The sequence below is a fragment of the Somniosus microcephalus genome, unplaced genomic scaffold (genome assembly GCF_052327205.1).
Source record: "Somniosus microcephalus isolate GS21.2 unplaced genomic scaffold, FLI_Smic_1.0 unresolved_chr4, whole genome shotgun sequence".
Lineage (NCBI taxonomy): Eukaryota > Metazoa > Chordata > Chondrichthyes > Squaliformes > Somniosidae > Somniosus > Somniosus microcephalus.
In genome coordinates, this window is record NW_028225182.1 from 40,174,328 (window position 1) to 40,195,922 (window position 21,595).

General features: G+C 48.4%; 1 protein-coding gene across 1 annotated transcript in view; it reads left to right on the forward strand.

Moving 5' to 3' along the window:
• Window positions 1-21,595, forward strand: part of LOC147090597 (zonadhesin-like) — a 202,780-nt gene that overhangs the window by 120,907 nt on the left and 60,278 nt on the right. Inside the window, exons 34-39 of the mRNA XM_085977363.1 lie at window positions 2,061-2,238; window positions 4,913-5,021; window positions 10,825-10,910; window positions 13,999-14,178; window positions 16,306-16,508; window positions 18,161-18,305. Coding sequence (XP_085833489.1) covers window positions 2,061-2,238; window positions 4,913-5,021; window positions 10,825-10,910; window positions 13,999-14,178; window positions 16,306-16,508; window positions 18,161-18,305 — 901 coding nt within the window. The remainder of the gene's footprint in view (window positions 1-2,060; window positions 2,239-4,912; window positions 5,022-10,824; window positions 10,911-13,998; window positions 14,179-16,305; window positions 16,509-18,160; window positions 18,306-21,595) is intronic.

The following is a 21,595-nucleotide window of genomic DNA, read 5'->3' on the forward strand; positions in this document are numbered from 1 at the left end:
AATGGAGTATAAAAGTAGGGAAGTCCTGTTACAACTGTACAGGGCGTTGGTGAGACCACACCTGGAGTACTGCGTACAGTTTTGGTCTCCTTATAAGGAGGGATATACTTGCATTGGAGGCAGTTCAGAGAAGGTTCACGAGGTTGATTCCTGGGATGAAGGGGTTGACCTATGAGGAAAGGTTGAGCAGGTTGGGCCTATACTCATTGGAGTTTAGAAGAATGAGAGGAGATCTTATTGAAACATATAAGATTCTGAAGGGGCTTGACAGGGTAGATGCTGAGAGGATGTTTCCCCTCCTGGGGGAATCTAGAACTAGGGGGCATAATTTCAGAATAAGGGGACACCCTTTTAAATTGGAAATGAAGAGGAATTTCTTCTCTCAGAGGGTCGTGAATCTTTGGAATTCTCTTCCCCAGAGAGCTGTGGGGTCTGGGTCATTGAATATATTTAAGGTGGAGATAGACAGATATTTGAAAGGTAAGGGAGTCGAGGGTTATGGGGAGCGGGCAGGGAAGTGGAGTTGAGGCCAAGATCAGATCAGCCATGATCGTATCGAATGGTGGAGCAGGCTCGAGGGGCCGAATGACCTCCTCCTGCTCCTACGTCTTATGGTCTTACGGGAGGGGGTTGGGGTGGGGAGGGGGGGTGATTCCAATGGTCTTCCGCCAGGTTTCCTGGGGAATCTTGGCCTCCGAGCACAGCAAATGTAGACGTCAGACTGGAGGGAGTCACTCCAGAGTTCCAGATCACTGCTGAAGATATCGGGACTGTTCACGCTACTGCATTTGGACGACCTAGCGCCTGGCCCATTAAAATCTAACGATCAATTGAACGTAGAGATTGCCCGCTCAGCAATTCCACAGTAATGTCTAATAGATTAGATAGACCCCACCATAAAGCTTTACTGCACCTGAGGCCTTAAATAGAAACAGAGTCCGAATTCAGAGATGAAGGTCCCTTTGATGTAACAAGTCTACACATTGGTCCAAAACTGTGCCTGAGCTAAGCTGGTGTTCATCGGAGAGCTCGTTTGTACACTAGCACAAGGTGTGCCCGCACCGGTGACACGGCCAAAGGCTGCTTTATCGAACGCCGCACGAGGCCCATGAGGCTCCAGGGCTCTCCCCTGACCGTGCTCGCGAAAGCAAACCATCGTGGCCACGCCCGATTGTCGAAGTAATGACTGCACCAGGACTGACCATTTCCAATACGTAAAAGAAAGAAAGAACCGCCTTTCTACAGCACTTTTCCCGACCTCAGGACGAGGGCAGCAGCCGCATGGGAACACCACCACCTCCAAGTTCCCCTCCAAGTCATCCTGACTTAGGAGTATATCGCCGATCCCTTCATCGTCGCTGGGTCAAAATCCTGGAACTCCCTCCCTAACAGCACCGTGGGAGTACCTTCACCACACGGACTGCAGCGGTTCAAGAAGGCGGCTCACCACCACCTTCTCAAGGGTACTTAGGGATGGGCAATAAATGCTGGCCTTGCCAGCGGCGCCCACATCCCATAAGCGAATTTTTTAAAAAGGACGTCCCAAAGCGCTCTACAGCCAATGAAGTACTTTTTGAAGTGTAGTCACTGTTGTAGTGTAGGAAACGCAACAGCCAATTTGTGCACAGCAAGCTCCCACAAACAGCAATGTGCTAATGACCAGATCATTTGTTTTTGTTATATTTGTTGAGGGATAAATATTGGCCCCAAGGACACCGGGGAGAATTCCCCTGGAGTGTCGTGGGATCTTTTACGTCCACCTGAGAGGGCAGTCAGGTTAACGCCTGATCTGAAAGACGGCACCTCCGACAGTGCAGCACTCCCTCGGCACTGCACTGGGAGTGTCAGCCTGGAATTTTTGTGCTCAAGTCTCTGGAGTGGGACTCGAACTTACAACCTTTCTGACTCAGAGACGAGAGAGAGAGAGAGAGTGCTACCCACTGAGCCACGGCCGGCACTGTGCAGTCACTAACTGAGAGGCGGGGGCCAGCGGGGGCCGGCGGAGCCGCAATCGAGGGTCTGACCACACTTCTGACAGCGCGCGCGCGCTTCTCTTGCAGTTGAACGGACGGAGGGTCCTCACCCCCATCATTATCGTCGACCTGATGGAGATCCGGATCAGCGGGGGCTACGTCTCGCTGGAGACCAACTTCGGCCTGCGGGTGCGGTACGACGGGAACCATCACGTGGACGTCACCGTTCCGTCTTCCTACGAGGGACAGCTCTGCGGCCTATGCGGTAAGCACGATGAAACGGGAATCTCCTTCCCACCCGACGCCCTCTCGCTCCGGCATCGGGACTAAAAGGGTTAAATTACGAGGACAGGTTGCACAGGCTGGGCTTGGATTCCCTCGAGTTTAGAAGATTAAGGGGTGATCTAATCGAGGTGTTGAAGATGATTGAAGGAGTCGAGAGGGTAGATAGAGAGAAACTATTTCCTCTGGTGGGGGGAGAATCCAGAACAAGGGGGCGTAACCTTAAAATTAGAGCCAGGCTGTTATCGGGTGATATAGGGACCATCGCTGTTCACAATTTACATTAATGATTTAGACTTTAGAATCAAAAACACAATTTCTAAATTTGCGAATGACACCAAATTGGGGGGATTAGTCAATACTGAGGAGGACTGCAACAATTTACAGGAGGGCATTAATAAACTTGCAGAACGGGCATATAATTGGCAAATGAAGTTCAACACAGATAAATGTGAGGTATTACATTTTGGTAGGAAGAATAGGGAGGTCACTTATCACTTGGAGGGTGCGAGTCTAGGTGGGGTAGAGGAACAAAGGGATCTCGGAGTACAAATACACAAATCACTAAAAGTTGCGACGCAGGTCAATGAGGCCATAAAAAAAAGCAAACCAAGCACTAGGGTTTATTTCTAGAGGGATAGAATTGAAAAGTAGGGAAGTTATGCTAAACCTGTATCGAACCTTGGTTAGACCACACTTGGAGCACTGCGGACAGCTCTGGTCGCCATATTATAAAAAGGATATAGAGGCACTGGAGAGGGTGCGGAGAAGATTTACAAGGATGATGCCAGAAATGCGAGGATATACACATCAGGAAAGGATGAACAGGCTGGGTCTCTTTTCTCTTGAAAAAAGAAGGCTGAGGGGTGACCTAATAGAGGTCATTAAAATTATAAAAAATGTTGATAGAGTTGATACAGAGAGAATGTTTCCACTTGTGGGGAAGAGCGTAACTACAGGCCATCAATATAAGATAGTCACCAAGAAATCCAATGGGGAATTCAGAAGAAACTTCTTTACCCAGAGAGTGGTGAGAATGTGGAACTCGCTACCACAGGGAGTGGTTGAAGCGAACAGTATCGATGCATTTAAGGGGAGGCTAGTCAAGCATGTGAGGGCGAAGGGAATAGAGGGTTATGCTGATAGATTTAGATGAGGAAAGACAGGAGGAGGCTCGAGTGGAGCATAAACGCCGGCATGGACTGGTTGGGCCGAATGGCCTGTTTCTGTGCTGTTCCTATGTAATCCTATGTAGCAAGTTCCACATTCTCACCACTCTCTGGGTAAAGAGGTTTCTCCTGACTTCCTTAATGGATTTATTAGTGACTATCTTATATTGATGGGCCTGTGGCGGAGACCACATAGGGACAATAAGACAATGTATAGCCAATGTTGTTATATGTACCTAAATACAATTCACTATGTATAGCCAATGTTGTTATATGTACGTACTTGGTTGGGTTATCGGGGCAGGGTCCCTTTAAGGGCATCGGTAGGGTGATGACGTCATAGCCCTGCAACGAGGCTGAGACCCTCAGTCCTCATGGAGAGTGAATAAAGTAACACGCGTTTTGCCTTTGCTGCAACAAAAGTCTCAGAGCCTGTTGATTTCTAGCGACCCCAACAGGCCCTTGTTCTGGTCTAGCCCACAAGTGGAGACATCTTCTCTACATCTACCCTATCGAACCCCTTCATAATTTTAAAGACCTCTATCAGGTCACCCCCTCAGCCTTCTCATTTCTAGTCAGTCTTTCCTGATAGTTATAAACTCTCGTTTCTGGTGACATCCCCTTAAATCTTGTTTGCACCTCCTCCTGTGAAGAGCTGAGGTGGGGGCGGGGGTGATGGGGTGGGGGGGAACAAGGAAAGGTTTGCGCTGAGGGAGAACTAAGGGACGATTTCCTTCTGGCAAGCAGCAGCCACCAGGCCCCAAGGCCCGAGGAACAAAATAAACCATCCCACTCACCATGGGGCTCCTCTTCAACTGGACGCCGGCCACTGCCCCGGAGGCTTTGATCTGAGCATCTTCTTGGGCGAGTGGAAATGGCTGCTCATTTCAGGAAACTGAGGCGGGAGACTGGGAATGCTCCCTACCGCCTTGTTACCCTAGCAACGCAGGCTCCGCCCAGGTGGAAAGGCCCCAGAGATCCCGGGGCGACGTCCAATGGCATCACTGATCTCTGACCCCCTTATTCCTCACCTTTGCCCCCCGGGGGGCAAAGGTGAGGAGGGTCGGCCTACCGCTCCTGCCTGCTGCCCCCAAATGGTCAAGGGCTTGAGGCATCTTAGGCTGGTTTCCCCTCAGACGTGCCTCTTGGTTGCATCAAGTAGCTAGAAGGAGTAGGGCATCAGGCGCATGGGAACACCATGGCCTTCAAGTGCCCCTCCAAGTGCGCACCATCCCGACTTGGAAATATATCGGTCGTCGCTGGGTCAAAATCCTGGAGCTCACTCCCTAACAGCACTGTGGGAGCACCTTCACCGCACGGGGCTGCAGCGGTTCAAGAAGGCGGCTCACCACCACCTTCTCAAGGGCAACTAGGGGACGGGCAGTAAATGCTGGCCCTGCCAGCGACGCCCACATCCCAGGAACCAATTTTAAAAAACGTGCAGTAATGACAGGCAGGTGACTAACAGCCCCACTGTCTCCGATACAGGAAACTACAATGGAATCAGACCTGACGATGACCTCAAGCCGGACGGTGATGTCGCTGATGACTCTGAGGATCTCGGAGCCAGTTGGTTGGTGCCAGGCACCAGCACTCAGTAAGTGCAGTTTTTAATCTACTTACTGGATAGTAGTCTTGCTGCCGCTGCACTTTTAGCTCCCTGATGCTTCTGAATTTCCAGTAAATATAAGAAGCGCACCTCATTTTTCTTCGTAGCTGCCCCCACTGGATCCGACAGCTAGTCCACGACCTGACGTAAGGTGCTAGCTAACGTCTCGTCTTACTAACCCATGGGTCCGAGACTCTGGCCTCAGCAACTTTAACACTTTGTTGAGAAATATAAGATTAGCAGATCTACTGTATATCATATTGATGCGTCAATCGCAGTAAACACACACGTCCCACCCACCCACATTACTTACATAGAGTCACACAGCACCGAAGGAGGCCATTCGGCCCATCGTGCCTGTGCCGGCTCTTTGAACGAGCTCTCCAATTAGTCCCACTCCCCCCTGCTCTTTCCCCCCATAGACCTGCAATTTTTTTTTTCCTTTTCAAGTATTTATCCAATTCCCTTTTGAAAGTTAAAAGATAGAATGGTAGATGATAGAATTTGCCTCCACCGCCCTTTCAGGCAGCGCATTCCAGATCACAACAACTCGCTGCGTAAAAAAAGATTCTCCTCACCTTCCCCTCTGGTTCTTTTGACGATTATCTTAAATCTGTGTCCCCTGGTTACCGACCCTCCTGCCAGTTTCTCCATATTTACTCTGTCCGAACCCCTCATGATTATGAACACCTCTATTAGATCTCCCCTTAACCCTCTCTGCTCTAAGGAGAACAACCCCAGCTTCTCCAGTCTCTCCACGTAACTGAAGTCCCTCAGCCCTGGGACCATTCTAGTAAATCTCTAAACATGTAGGCAGACCTATGGATTGAACCTTGGTATCTTAAGTTCAAGCTACCCACTTTACACCAGGGGGCACTCACCATATTTAGCCCCTTCCATAACATGCCTACTTTTGGTCACAGAATATGATGTCACCACAGCACCATGTCCTTATCTGAGGAAGGATGTTCTTGCCATGGAGGGAGTGCAGCGAAGGTTCACCAGGCTGATACCTGGGATGGCAGGAATGACGTATGAGGAGAGATTGGGTCGATTGGGCTTATATTCGCTGGAGTTTAGAAGAATGAGAGGGGATCTCATCGAAACTTATAAAATTCTAACAGGACTGGACAGACTAGATGCAGGAAGGATGTTCCCGATGGCTGGGGAGTCCAGAACCAGGGGCCACAGTCTAAGGATAAGGGGTAAGCCATTTAGGACTGAAATGAGGAGGAATTTCTTCACCCAGAGAGTGGTGAACCTGTGGAATTCTCTACCACAGAAGGCAGTAGAGGCCAATTCATTAAATATATTCAAGAAGGAGTTAGATATATTTCTTAAGGCTAAAGGGATCAAGGGATATGGGGAGAAAGCAGGGACAGGGTACTGAATTTGGATGATCGGCCATGATCTCATTAAATGGCGGAACAGGCTCGAGGGGCCGAATGGCCGACTCCTGCTCCTATCTTCTATGTTTCTATGTTTCTCTGTTTAAGAACATAAGAAGTAGGAGCAGGAGTAGGCCATAGGGGTTTTCTTATGAGGAAAGGTTGAGCAGGTTGGGCCTCTACTCATTGGAGTTTAGAAGAATGAGAGGGGATCTTATTGAAACATATAAGATTCTGAAGGCGCTCGACAGGGTAGATGCAGAGAGGATGTTTCCCCTCGTGGGGGAATCTAGAACTAGGGGGCATAATTTCAGAATAAGGGGACACCCTTTTAAATCGGAAATGAGGAATTTCTTCTCTCAGAGGGCTGTGAATCTTTGGAATTCTCTTCCCCAGAGAGCTGTGGAGGCGGAGTCATTGAATATATTTAAGGTGGAGATAGACAGAATTTTGAAAGGTAAGGGAGTCGAGGGTTATGGGGAGCGGGCAGGGAAGTGGAGTTGAGGCCAAGATCAGATCAGCCATGATCGTATTGAATGGCGGAGCAGGCTCGAAGGGCCAAGTGGCCTATTCCTGCTCCTATTTCTTAGGTTCTTATGATCTAATCTATCGATCTCAGCCTTGAATATACTCTCCGACTGAGCATCCACAGCCCTCTGGGGTAGAGAATTCCAAAGATTCACCACCCTCTGAGTGAAGAAATTTCTCCTCATCTCAGTCCTAAATGGTCGCCTCCTTATCCTGAGACTGTGACCCCTGGTTCTAGACTCACCAGCCAGGGGAAACAACCTCTCAGCATCTACCCTGTCAATCCCCCTCAGAATCTTATATGTTTCAATGAGATCACCTCTCATTCTTCTAAACTCCAGGGAGTATCGGCCCAATCTACACAATCTCTCCTCATAGGACAGCCCTCTCATCCCAGGGATCGCTCTAGTGAACCTTCGTTGCACCGCCTCTAAGGCAAGTATATCCTTGTTCACTAGACTCATACACTAGACAGTAGGCCACATCCCTTATCTCTTCAAGGTTTCTCTGTTCAGCACTTTCCCACTATATTTCCACGGTAACCTTTCTTAAATATTTTAAATTTATGCACTCCTAAATTCATGAGTGACAAATCCCAGCTAAGGGTCTAAGACACCTAATCTGGAGCCGTCTTTTGTCTCCACTAGTCCGATCACCATCTCGTCTGGTTTTGAATACCTCTTAATGTCTCTTCACTTCTTTTGTTCTCTCCCAGCCCTGCCTTTCGATCTATTTCATTTCCTTTCCAGTTTTGAAAAAGGGTTTCGACCCGAAACATCGACTCTAATTTCTCTCCACGGATGTTGCCTGGCCTGCTGAGTTTTTCCAGCATTTTTTGTTGTTATTTCAGCTAAGGGTCTGTTGTCTACAGGAATACAGATAGTTCTTACACCAGCTACAACAATAACTTGTATTTATATAGCGCCTTTAACGTAGTAAAACGCCCTAAGGCACCACACAGGAGCAATTATCAGACAAAATTTGACACCAAGTCACATAAGGAGATATTAGGGCAGGTCAAAGAAGTAGATTTTAAGGAGCATCTTAAAGGAGGAAAGAGAGGCGGAAAGGTTTAGGGAGGGAATTCCAGAGCTTGGGGCCTAGACGGCTGAAGGCACGGCCGCTAATGGTGGAGCGATAAAAATCAGGGATGCGCAAGAGGCCAGAATTGGAGGAGCGCTGTGATCTCGGAGGGTTGTAGGGCTAGAGGAGGTTACAGAGATATCTTGCTCAAGCTGCTTATTCTGCAAAGAGGTGTTTTAGACACACGCTGTACATTCTATATTTGTGATTCTCTCTCTACCCATGTCAAATACCTAACAGCGGTTAGTTTTCTGTACTATTACCCCTGGAACCTATACACCCAGTGTCATACGGAGCTGTTGGAGCAAGGCAGGTACCAAGTTCGATCCCAGCTCTGCGCTGCGTTTGCTGATCTCAGTCCTGCCCAATGGTAGAGGAGGTTCCAATTCAGCTCAGGGGTGGACGAGCAGGGAAAACAAACCACGTTTTTCACATCCGATCACGACCCAGTGAACCCCCCCACCCCCCCAACCTCGCCCACCACCCGCCTCCCCCAGCTGGAAGGGGCGTAGGTGTGAACGCAGGTGGAGGACAGGATTGGGTTCTGCTGTGACACCCTGCGTATTGAATAGAGTGTTGGGACTCGGTGCCTGGGTGCAGGCTTGGCTGAGATTGTGGAGGGGCTGGTCGAATTCTAGCCCAGCCAGGAGTCAACATCTACAGGAGGAAAGGGTGGCGGGGTGGGAGGTGGGGTGGAGGGATTGGCAAAACTAGTAACCAGGAATTAACTGACAGGTGTAGTTTACCAAACCATCCCTAAACCATGTCCATTTCATGTACCAAACCATGTCCATTTTGTGTACCAAACCATGTCTATTTCATGTACCAAACCATGTCCATTTCATGTATCAAGCCATGTCCATTTCACGTACCAAACCATGTCCATTTCATGTATCAAACCATGTCCATTTCATGTACCAAACCATGTCCATTTCATGTACCAAATCACGTCCATTTCGTGTACCAAACCATGTCCATTTCATGTGCCAAACCATGTCCATTTCATGTACCAAACCATGTCCATTTCATGTACCAAGCCATGTTCATGTCATGTACCAAATCACGTCCATTTCGTGTACCAAATCACGTCCATTTCATGTACCAAACCATGTCCATTTCATGTACCAAGCCATGTCCATTTCATGTACCAAGCCATGTCCATTTCATGTACCAAACCATGTCCATTTCATGTATCAAACCATGTCCATTTCATGTACCAAGCCATGTCCATTTCACGTACCAAACCATGTCCATTTCATGTACCAAACCATGTCCATTTCATGTACCAAATCATGTCCATTTCATGTACCAAACCATGTCCATTTCGTGGACCAAACCATGTCCATTTCATGTACCAAATCATGTCCATTTCATGTACCAAGCCATGTCCATTTCATGTACCAAACCACGTCCATTTCATGTACCAAATCATGTCCATTTCGTGTACCAAATCACGTCCATTTCATGTACCAAACCATGTCCATTTCATCTACCAAATCATGTCCATTTCATGTACCAAACCATGTCCATTTTGTGTACCAAATCACGTCCATTTCGTGTACCAAACCATGTCCATTTTGTGTACCAAATCACGTCCATTTCGTGTACCAAACCATGTCCATTTCATGTACCAAACCATGTCCATTTCATCTACCAAACCATGTCCATTTCATCTACCAAATCATGTCCATTTCATGTACCAAACCATGTCCATTTTGTGTACCAAATCACGTCCATTTCGTGTACCAAATCACGTCCATTTCGTGTACCAAATCATGTCCATTTCATGTACCAAACCATGTCCATTTCATGTACCAATCATGTCCATTTCATGTACCAAACCATGTCCATTTCATGTATCAAGCCATGTCCATTTCATGTACCAAACCATGTCCATTTCGTATACCAAATCATGTCCATTTCGTATGCCAAACCATGTCCATTTCATGTACCAAATCATGTCCATTTCGTATACCAAACCATGTCCATTTCATGTACCAAATCACGTCCATTTCATATACCAAACCATGTCCATTTCGTGTACCAAACCATGTCCATTTCATGTACCAAACCATGTCCATTTCATGTACCAAATCATGTCCATTTCATGTACCAAACCATGTCCATTTTGTGTACCAAATCACGTCCATTTCGTGTACCAAACCATGTCCATTTTGTGTACCAAATCACGTCCATTTCGTGTACCAAACCATGTCGATTTCATGTACCAAACCATGTCCATTTCATCTACCAAACCATGTCCATTTCATCTACCAAATCATGTCCATTTCATGTACCAAACCATGTCCATTTTGTGTACCAAATCACGTCCATTTCGTGTACCAAATCACGTCCATTTCGTGTACCAAATCACGTCCATTTCGTGTACCAAATCATGTCCATTTCATGTACCAAACCATGTCCATTTCATGTACCAATCATGTCCATTTCATGTACCAAACCATGTCCATTTCATGTATCAAGCCATGTCCATTTCATGTACCAAACCATGTCCATTTCGTATACCAAATCATGTCCATTTCGTATGCCAAACCATGTCCATTTCATGTACCAAATCATGTCCATTTCGTATACCAAACCATGTCCATTTCATGTACCAAATCACGTCCATTTCATATACCAAACCATGTCCATTTCGTGTACCAAACCATGTCCATTTCATGTACCAAATCATGTCCATTTCATGTACCAAACCATGTCCCCTTCACACGCTGAAGCCGTGTCACCTTTCCCAAAGCTTAGTTCATTCATTTGATCTGCAATATTCGCAGGTGCACACCCAACCACCCTCCCTCGGACTGCGACGAAGAGGGCTTCAAGAAACCCTGGAGCTGTGGATTCATGAAGGCCCCGAACGGTGAGTGTCCCAAAGCACCCATCACTATGGAGAGGAGATTAGCAGTGGGAGCAAGACCGTGTAAACTACTATCGGACCCACAGGGCGTTGGTGAGACCACACCTGAAGTACTGCGTGCAGTTTTGGTCTCCCTATTTGAAGAGGGATATACTTGCATTGGAGGCAGTTCAGAGAAGGTTCATGAGGTTGATTCCTGAGATGAAGGGGTTGTCTTATGAGGAAAGGTTGAGCAGGCTGGGCCTATACTCACTGGAGTTTAGAAGAATGAGAGGTGATCTTATTGAAACGTATAAAATGCTGAGGGGGCTCGACAGGGTAGAAGCAGAGAAGGCGTTTCCCCTCGTGGGGGAATCTAGAACAAGGGGGCACAGTTTCAGAATAAGGGGGCACCCTTTTAAATCGGAGATGAGGAGGAATTTCTTCTCTCAGAGGGTCGTGAATCTTTGGAATTCTCTTCCCCAGAGAGCTGTGGAGGCGGAGTCAGTGAATATATTTAAGGTGGAGATGGACAGATTTTTGAAAGGTAAGGGAGTCGAGGGTTATGGGGAGCGGGCAGGGAAGTGGAGTTGAGGCCAAGATCAGATCAGCCATGATCTTATTGAATGGCGGAGCAGGCTCGAGGGGCCGAATGGCCGACTCCTGCTCCTGTTTGTTATGTTCTTATGTTTGTAGGAATTCTACAGATTGGAATCACTGGGATATACAGTCAGAGTCTTACAGGAACCAAAGGGAGTTATGATGAACCTGTATAAAACACTGGCTCGGCCTCAACTGGAATATTGTGTCCAATTCTGGGCGCCGCACTTTAGGAAGGATGTGAAGGCCTTAGAGAGGGTGCAGAAAAGATTTACAAGAATGATTCCAGGGATGAGGGACTTCAGTTACGTGGATAGACTGGAGAAGCTGGGGTGGTTCTCCTTGGAGCAGAGAAGGTTGAGAGGAGATTTGATAGAGGTGCTCAAAATCATGAGGGGTCTGGACAGAGAAGATCGAGAGAAACTGTTCCCACTGGCGGAAGGGTCGAGAACCAGAGGACACAGATTTAAGGTGATTGGCAGAAGAACCAAAGGCGACATGAGGGAAATCTTTTTTACGCAGCGAGTGGTTAGGATCTGGAATTCACTGCCTGAAAGGGTGGTGGAGGCAGATTCAATCGTGGCTTTCAAAAGGGAGTTGGATAAGTATCTGAAGGTAAGAAATTTGCAGGGCTACGGGGAAAGAGCAGGGGAGTGGGACTAGCTGAAATGCTCTTGCAGAGAGCCGGCACGGGCTCGACGGGCCGAATGGCCTCCTACTGTGCTGTCACCATTCTATGATTCTAGGACAGTAAGGAATCCTGGGATAGATCCACACTGTCCAACGAGAATTATACACAAATGAACCCGTGACATCACCTGAGATACACAGAATCCCAAAGGAAAAAAGGAAAGACTTGCATTTCTATAGCGCCTTTCACGACCACCGGACATCCCAAAGTGCTTCACAGCCAATGAAGTACTTTTGAAGTGTGGTCACTGTTGTAATGTGGGAAATGTGGCAGCCAACAAGCTCCTACCAACAGCAATCTGATAATGACCAGATAATCTGTTTTTAGTTACGTTGGTTGAGGGATCAATATTGGCCCCAGGACACCGGGGAGAACTCCCCCCTGCTCTTCTTCAAAATAGTGGCCTTGGGATCTTTTACATCCACCCGAGAGGTCAGACGGGGCCTCGGTTTAACGTCTCTAAAAGACGGCACCTCCGACAGTGCGGCACTCCCTCAGCACTGGCACTGGGAGTGTCAGCCTGGATTTTGTGCTCAAGTCTCTGGAGTGGGGACTTTGAACCCACTTTGGACCTTCTGACTCAAAGGCAAGAGAGAGCGACCCACTGAGCCACAGCTGACACACTTTAGTTATGTGGAGAGACTGGAGAAGCTGGGATTGTTCTGCTTGTTATGAGGTGAGGTTGGAAAAATTCGGACTGTTCTCCTTGGAACAGAAAAAGGTTAACATAGAAACATAGAAGATAGGAGCAGGAGTAGGCCATTCGGCCCCTCGAGCCTGCTCCGCCATTCAATGCGATCATGGCTGATCATCCAAATTCAGTACCCGGTCCCTGCTTTCTCCCCATACCCCTTGATCCCTTTAGCCTTAAGAAATATATCCAACTCCTTCTTGAATATATTTAATGAATTGGCCTCTACTGCCTTCTGTTGTAGAGAATTCCACAGGTTCACCACTCTCTGGTTGAAGAAATTCCTCCTCATTTCTGTCCTAAAAGGCCTACCCCTTATCCTTAGACTGTGACCCCTGGTTCTGGACTCCCCGACCATCAGGAACATCCTCCCTGCATCTAGTCTGTCCAGTCCTGCCAGAATTTTATGAGTTTCAATGAGATCCCCTCTCATTCTTCTAAACTCCACCGAGTACAAGCCCAATCGACCCAATCTCTCCTCATACGTCATTCCTGCCATCCCAGGTATCAGCCTGGTGAATCTTCGCTGCACTCCCTCCATGGCAAGAACACACTTCCTCAGATAAGGCGACCAAAACTGCACACAATACTCAAGGTGTGGTCTCACCAAGGCCCTGTACAACTGCAGCAAGACATCCTTGTTCTTGTACTCGAACCCTCTCGCTACGAAGGCCAACATACCATTTGCCTTCTTAACCGCCTGCTGCACCTGCATGCTTACCTGTTAAGAGGTGACCTAGTAGAGGTTTTTAAGATGATGAGAGATTTTGATCGAGTAAATAGGGAAAAAATATTCCTTCTGGCGACTGGGTCAATAACCAGAGGTCACAGATTCAAAATCGTCGGAAAAAGATCTAGAGGAGGAGAGGAGGAGAGGAGGAGAATTTTTTTCACTCAGAGATTTGTGAGGATTTGGAACGCTCGACCTGAAAAGGCGATGGGAGCTGATTCCATCAATCATTTTAAAAGGGAGTTGGACGGCTGCTTGAGGATGAGGAACTTACAGACGAAAAGCGGGGGGGCGGGACTAAGCACAACTGCTCTTTCAAAGAGCCAGCACAGGCACGACGGGCCGAATGGCCTCCTTCTGTGCTGTAAGTTTCTCTGATTCGATCCTTTCTCTGTTTCAGGGCCATTTCAGGAGTGTAACAAGCACATCCCTGTGGAGAACTACTTCCAGGCCTGTGTGTACGATCTATCCTGCGGGATCCACGGGGAGATGGTGTCGCTGTGCTTAGCCCTGCAGACCTACGCGGCCCTCTGCGCCCAGGCGGGTGTCCCCGTGACCTGGAGAAACCAAACCTTCTGCCGTAAGTAGCCCTCTTCACCCTGTCGGCACCCCCACCGCCCCTCTCAAAGGCCGGAATTTTGCCAGCGGCGGGACTGTTGTCAAAATGGCAAAGATTGACAGCGGGCAGGAAACCCGCCATCAACCCGCCTCCAATCAATCTTCCCAAGTGTCAGGTCCCCGATTTGCGCGTGGAACCAACACCTAGCGGCGGGAAGAGGATTATAGCCACTTACTTGGCTGTTAACAGGTACTTGATGCTTGTTAACAGGCTCTTTTTCAATTTTGTCGCTTCTTCCTCGGGTTCCCCGATGTCCGGACACTAGGCCAGGTAAGTGTGGCGTATAGTGAGTCTGCTGTAATGTTTCTGCATTGATGACAGCTGCATAAGTGGTGTGAAGGATCCAATGGCGCACTGGTGAGTTTCAGAGGTAAGGAAATGTTGGGGAAATCATTTTTAATACATTTACGGATTTCTGTAGGTAACAAGTTTTGAAATCAATGTCTAGTCCCACCTCATTGGGAGAACCTCTCTCACCAGTGACAGATCGCTTCTGTAACCTCATCTGCAGCTGCCATCTGTTCTAGCCTAAGGAGGAAGTCACTGGAGAGTTTGGGTGCAAGAGCTCACCTGTGAACAGTCATTGTCAGTGTTTGCAGCACCTCAATGCTGTCAATCACCGAGAAATCAGCTGTCAAAAAAAATGCGCGTGGCCCCTTTAAGTAAAGAGAAGGTTGAGAGGTGACCTGATAGAGGTCTTTAAAATTATGAAAGGGTTCGACAGGGTAGATGTAGAGAAGATGTTTCCACTTGTGGGGGAGACCAGAACTAGGGGCCATCACTATAAGATGGTCAGTAATAAATCCAATAGGGAATTCAGGAGAAACTTCTTTACCCAGAGAGTGGTGAGAATGTGGAACTCACTACCGCAGGGGGTGGCTGAGGCGAATAGCAGAGATACATTTAAGGGAAAGCCGGATAAGCACATGAGGGAGAAAGGAATAGAAGGGTATGTTGATGGGGTTAATGAAGCAGGGGTGGGAGGAGGCTCGTGTGGAGCATAAACACCGGCACGGACCAGTTGAGTCCAGTTGACCCCAGCCACAACCTCTTCGCCCTGCTCCCGTCCAGTAAGAGATACCGAAGCATACGGTCTCGTACCAGCAGGTTTCGAAACAGCTTCTACCCCCAGGCCATAAGACCCATGAACGAGTCATTTATTATTATTTATTACTGTTGTTTTATTTATTATTGCTGTATTTCTATTAGTATTTTTATCATTGCTATGCCATATTTATTCCAATGTTGGGAGGACTCGTAAAAATCAACATTTCATTGTGCAGTACACACGTCTGCTGCATATATGACAAATAAAATTGAATTGAATTGAATTGAAATGGAGTGGATAGAGAGAAGCTATTTCCTCTGGTGGGGGGAGTCCAGAACAAGGGGGCGTAAACTTAAAATTAGAGCCAGGCCGTTCAGGGGTGATGTCAGGAAGCACTTCTTCACACAAAGGCTAGTGGAAATCGGGAACTCACTCCCCCAAAAAGCTGTTGAGGCTGAGGTTCAAATGAAAATTTCAAAACTGAGATTGGTAGATTTCTGTTAGGCAAGGGTATTGAGGGTTACGGAACCAAGGTGGGTAGATGGAGTTAAGATACAGATCAGCCGTGATCTAATTGAATGGCGGAACAGGCTCGAGGGGCTGAGTTTCTAAGCTGTGATCTCTATGTTAAGTGAGATTGACAGGGGTAGATGCTGAGAGGTTGTTTCCCCCTGGCTGGAGTGTCTAGAACTAGGGGGCATAATCTCAGGATAAGGGGTCGGCCATTTAAGACCGAGATGAGGAGGAAATTCTTCACTCAGGGGGTTGTGAATCTTTGAAATTCTCTGCCCCAGAGGGCTGTGGAGGCTCAGTCGTTGAGTATATTCAAGGCTGAGATCGATAGATTTTTGGACTCTAGGGGAATCAAGGGATATGGGGATAGGGCGGGAAAGTGGAGTTGAGGTCGATGATCAGCCATGATCTTATTGAATGGCGGAGCAGGCTCGAGGGGCCGCGTGGCCCTACTCCTGCTCCTATTTCTTATGTTCTTAAGTCTCTATTGTTTGGTGTTTATTTTCCCCTCTCTCTCTCCCCCACAGCCCCGAGCTGCCCGGCCGGCAGTCACTACGAACCCTGCAGCAGCGCCTGTCCCGCCTCCTGCACCGATCTGTCGGCTCCCAACGACTGCAGCCAGCCCTGCGTCGAGGGCTGCGTCTGCAACGACGGCTACGTGCTGAGCGGCGACAACTGCGTCGCCTTCGGTCAGTGCGGCTGCGTGGACCCGGACAGGAACTACCACCTGGTGAGTGGCTCCTCCGCGCTTACCGAGGACACAACGCCCGCTTAATCTGATGCGTTATTGGATTTAGGTTCTAATTACCTAGAGGGGGCCTGGAATAGAAAGACGTGGTAGTTACGCTACAGTTTGTACAGAGCTCTGGTTAGACAACAACAACGACCTGCATTTATATAGCGCCTTTAACGTAGAAAGGCACTTCACAGGAGCGATTATCAAACACAATTTGACACCGAGCCACATAAGGAGATACTAGGACAATTGACCAAAAGCTTGGTCACAGAGGTCGGCTTTAAGGAGCGTCTTAAAGGAGGAGAGAGGTGGAGAGAATTCGAGGGAATTCTAAAGAGCTTAGGTCCTCGGCAGCTGAAGGCATGGTGGAGCGATGGAAATCGGGGATAGAAACATAGAACAATAGGAGCAGGAGTCGGCCATTCGGCCCTTCGAGCCTGCTCCGCCATTCAATACGATCATGGCTGATCCTCTATCTCAATACCATATTCCCGCTCTCTCCCCATACCCCTTGATGCCTTTTGTGTCGAGAAATCTATCTCCTTCTTAAATATATTCAGTGACTTGGCCTCCACAGCCTTCTGTGGTAGAGAATTCCACAGGTTCACCACCCTCTGAGTGAAGACATTTCTCCTCATCTCAGTCCTAAATGTCTTACCCCGTATCCTGAGACTGTGACCCCTCGTTCTAGACCCCCCCAGCCAGGGGAAACATCCTCCCTGCATCCAGTCTGTCTAGCCTTGTCAGAATTTTATACATTTCAATGAGATCCCCTCTCATTCTTCTAAACTCCAGTGAATACAGGCCTAGTCGACCCAATCTCTCCTCATACGACAGTCCTGCCATCCCAGGAATCAGTCTGGTGAACCTTCGCTGCACTCCCTCTATGGCAAGTATATCCTTTCTTAGGTAAGGAGAACAAAACTACACACAGTACTCCAGGTGTGGTCTCACCGAGGCCCTGTACAACTATAGTAAGACATCCTTGCTCCTGTACTCAAATCCTCTTGCAATGAAGGTCAACATACCATTTGCCTTCCTAACTGCTTGCTGCACCTACATGTTTGCTTTCAGTGACTGGTGTACAAGGTCACCCAGGTCCCTTTTTACATCAGCATTTCCCAATTTATCACCATTTAAATAATACTCTACCTTTCTGTTTTTCCTACCGAAGTGGATAACTTCACATTTATCCACGTTATACTGCATCTGCCATGTATTTGCCCACTCACTCAAGTTGTCTAAATCGCCTTGAAGCCTCTTTGCATCCTCCTCACAACTCACAATCCCACCTAGTTTCATGTCGTCAGCAAACTTGGAAATATTACATTTGGTTCCCTCATCCAAATCATTGATATATATATGCTCAAGAGGCCAGAATTAGAGGAGCGCAGGGATCTCGGGGGGTTGTGGGGTTTTAGGAGGTTAGTGATAGGGAGGGGGGTGGCGAGGCCATGGAGGGATTTGAGAACAAGGATGAGAATGTTAAACCCTAAGCGCTGCTTCACCTCGGGTCAGTGTCGGTCAGCGAGCACAGGGGGTGATGGGTGAACGGGACTTGGCGAGAGTTAGGACACGGGGCAGCAGAAAATGGGACGAGGAGAGGAAACGACGAAATAACCGCTGCCCCGTTTACTGTCCGACAGCTGGGAGAGAACTGGATGACGAACGGGAACTGCACGGAACGCTGCACATGCTCCGGCCCCAGCAACATAACCTGCGAGGCCTGGGAGTGCGGCCCCCTGGAGAGGTGCAATGTGCTGGACGGCGTCCTGGACTGTCAAACATCAGGTCAGTGATGAGACGAAATACAACCCGGAATGAATTCTGCAACTGCACCAGACCGCCTGCAGAGGCAGCACTGGTGATACCTTGGGATTCAGGTCCTGGGTTTGAACCCATGATGTACCTGCCCTGGGAGTGTTTGATGGGACAGTGTAGAGGGAGCTTTACTCTGTATCTAACCCGTGCTGTACCTGCCCTGGGAGTGTTTGATGGGGCAGTGTAGAGGGAGCTTTACTCTGTATCTAACCCGTGCTGTATCTGCACTGGGAGTGTTTGACGGGACAGTGTAGAGGGAGCTTTACTCTGTATCTAATCTGTGATGTACCTGCCCTGGGAGTGTTTGATAGGACAGTGTAAAGGGAGCTTTACTCTGTATCTAACCCGTGCTGTACCTGCCCTGGGAGTGTTTGATGGGACAGTGTAGAGGGAGCTTTACTCTGTATCTAACCTGTGCTGTACCTGCCCTGGGAGTGTTTGATGGGACAGTGTAGAGGGAGCTTTACTCTGTATCTAACCTGTGCTGTACCTGCCCTGGGAGTGTTTGATGGGACAGTGTAGAATGGTTACAGCACAGAAGGAGGCCATTCGGCCCATCGAGCCCGTGCCAGCTCTCTGCAAGAGCACCTCAACTCATCCCACACCCCGGAGGTTATACCCATCAGGAAAGATTGAACAGACTGGGGCTCGTTTCTCTAAAGAGAAGGCTGAGGGGTGACCTGAGAGAGACCTTTAAAATTATGAAAGGGTTCGATAGGGTAGAGAAGTCTCCCCTTGTGGGGGAGCCCAAAAATATAAGATAATCACTAATAAATGCAGTAGGGAGTTCAGGAGAAATTCCTTTACCCAGAGAGCGGTGAGAATGTGGAACTCGCTACCACAGGGAGTGGTTGAGGCGAATAGTATAGATGTATTTAAGGGGAAGCTGGGTAAACACATGAGGGAGGAAGGAATAGAAGGATATGCTGATAGAGTGAGATGAAGAGGGGTGGGAGGAGGCTCGTGTGGAGCAGAAACACCGGCACGGACCGGCTGGGCTATACATTCTGTGTAATTCAGTACAATATTGGCTTCAACAGCTCCGCACTTTAACTGCCTTCCCCCTCCCCCTCCCCATTTTCCTGGATTCTCCCAATCTCATTCACATTCTGCAATTCTTCCCACCACCAGTTGCCCTTTAATGTTCTTGCTCGTGCTGGAACATCTATTAAACCGGCTCCTAAACCACTTCCTTCTCTGTGAAAGTGGTTAGTAGCTTTGTACTGGGGCGATTGGGGATGGGCAAAAAAATGCCGGCCTTGCCAGCGACGCCCACATTCCGTGAATGAATGGAGAAACAAAAAAGCACTTGACCTTTACATCTAGTTTCTCTGTTTTTTAGCCAGATCCAAACACATCTTCCTCAGTCTTCTAAGTGAGTTTCTGGATGTAGGGCTGGTTCCTATTCCATGCCCCGTGGGCTTTCTTACCACCCTTTGACAGTTTGAAGCAGCAACACAGTGGCCTTGTAAAGTAAATACTGGGCGTGGAAAGCTACAGCACAGGGAGTGCCACTATCTGTTTTATTTGCAGCTTTCTCAAAGTTAAGGAGGCTCGTCAAGAAAGGCCATTCCTTTCTAAACTGCTGTTGACCATTTCTTTGCTAGGTATCTATTGGACCCCTCCAGCCTGCCCCTCACAATAGACTCCGTTATGTTACCCGTTGCTGACAGAAAGAAAGACTTGCACCACCTCAGGAAGGGAGCTTTACTCTGTATCTAACCCGTGCTGTACCTGCCCTGCGAGTGTTTGATGGGACAGTGTAGAGAGAGTCTAACCCGTGCTGTACCTGCCCTGGGAGTGTTTGATGGGACAGTGTAGAGGGAGCTTTACTCTGTATCTAATCTGTGCTGTACCTGCCCTGGGAGTGTTTGATGGAACAGTGTAGAGGCAGCTTTACTCTGTATCAGGGACACACCAGTATATTAATACACTCCTAGGGACTCCCTGTCCTAACTTCAGAGTGTCGGTATCCCTACCCAAAGGGAAATAATGCACTCATTGCAAAAAATGGGTGTTACTAGTGAAGGGCTACAGTAAGAAACTGTTATTAAGTTAACAGGTAAAGAAACTAGCTGAGAAAAATCTGAGGATTGGAGTTTGAAAGCCTCTAGTTTACACACAGCGTAACAGCGTCATATGGTGGCAGAACATACGTATTACAGGGACAATTATTTCAAGTTAAACGCCCGGAATAACTCCCCCGGGAGTGTGTCAGTATTTACAGGGGATCCCCGGGAGTGTGTCAATATATACAGGGGATCCCCGGGGGTGTGTCAGTATTTACAGGGGGTCCCCGGGAGTGTGTCAATATATACAGGGGATCCCCGGGAGTGTGTCAATATATACAGGGGTTCCCCGGGAGTGTGTCAATATATACAGGGGATCCCCGGGAGTGTGTCGCTATTTACAGGGGATCCCCGGGAGTGTGTCAGTATTTACAGGGGGTCCCCGGGAGTGTGTCAGTATTTACAGGGGGTCCCCGGGAGTGTGTCAGTATTTACAGGGGGTCCCTGGGAGTGTGTCAGTATTTACAGGGGGTCCCCGGGAGTGTGTCAGTATTTACAGGGGGTCCCCGGGAGTGTGTCAGTATTTACAGGGGGTCCCTGGGAGTGTGTCAGTATTTACAGGGGCTCCCTGGGAGTGTGTCAGTATTTACAGGGGGTCCCTGGGAGTGTGTCAGTATTTACAGGGGGTCCCTGGGGAGTGTGTCAGTATTTACAGGGGGTCCCCGGGAGTGTGTCAGTATTTACAGGGGGTCCCCGGGAGTGTGTCAGTATATACAGGGGGTCCCAAGAAGTGTGTCAGTATTTACAGGGGGTCCCCGGGAGTGTGTCAGTATTTACAGGGGGTCCCTGGGAGTGTGTCAGTATTTACAGAGGGTCCCTGGGAGTGTGTCAGTATTTACAGAGGGTCCCGGGAGTGTGTCAGTATTTACAGGGGGTCCCTGGGGAGTGTGTCAGTATTTACAGGGGGTCCCGGGAGTGTGTCAGTATTTACAGGGGGTCCCGGGAGTGTGTCAGTATTTACAGGGGGTCCCTGGGAATGTGACAGTATTTACAGGAGCTCCCCGGGAATGTGTTAATATTTTCCGGGCTGACTCCAATGGAAAGGAACGTTGGGAGAGATGTATAACGGCCGGCAGACCCGTTATCGCCCGATTCACACTACCGCTGAAAGTTATAATTACCACCGCCTCCTTTTCCTTTTGAATGTGCTTTTGTGAAGGAGCTTTGGGGTGTTTTTCTGTGCTAACGGCG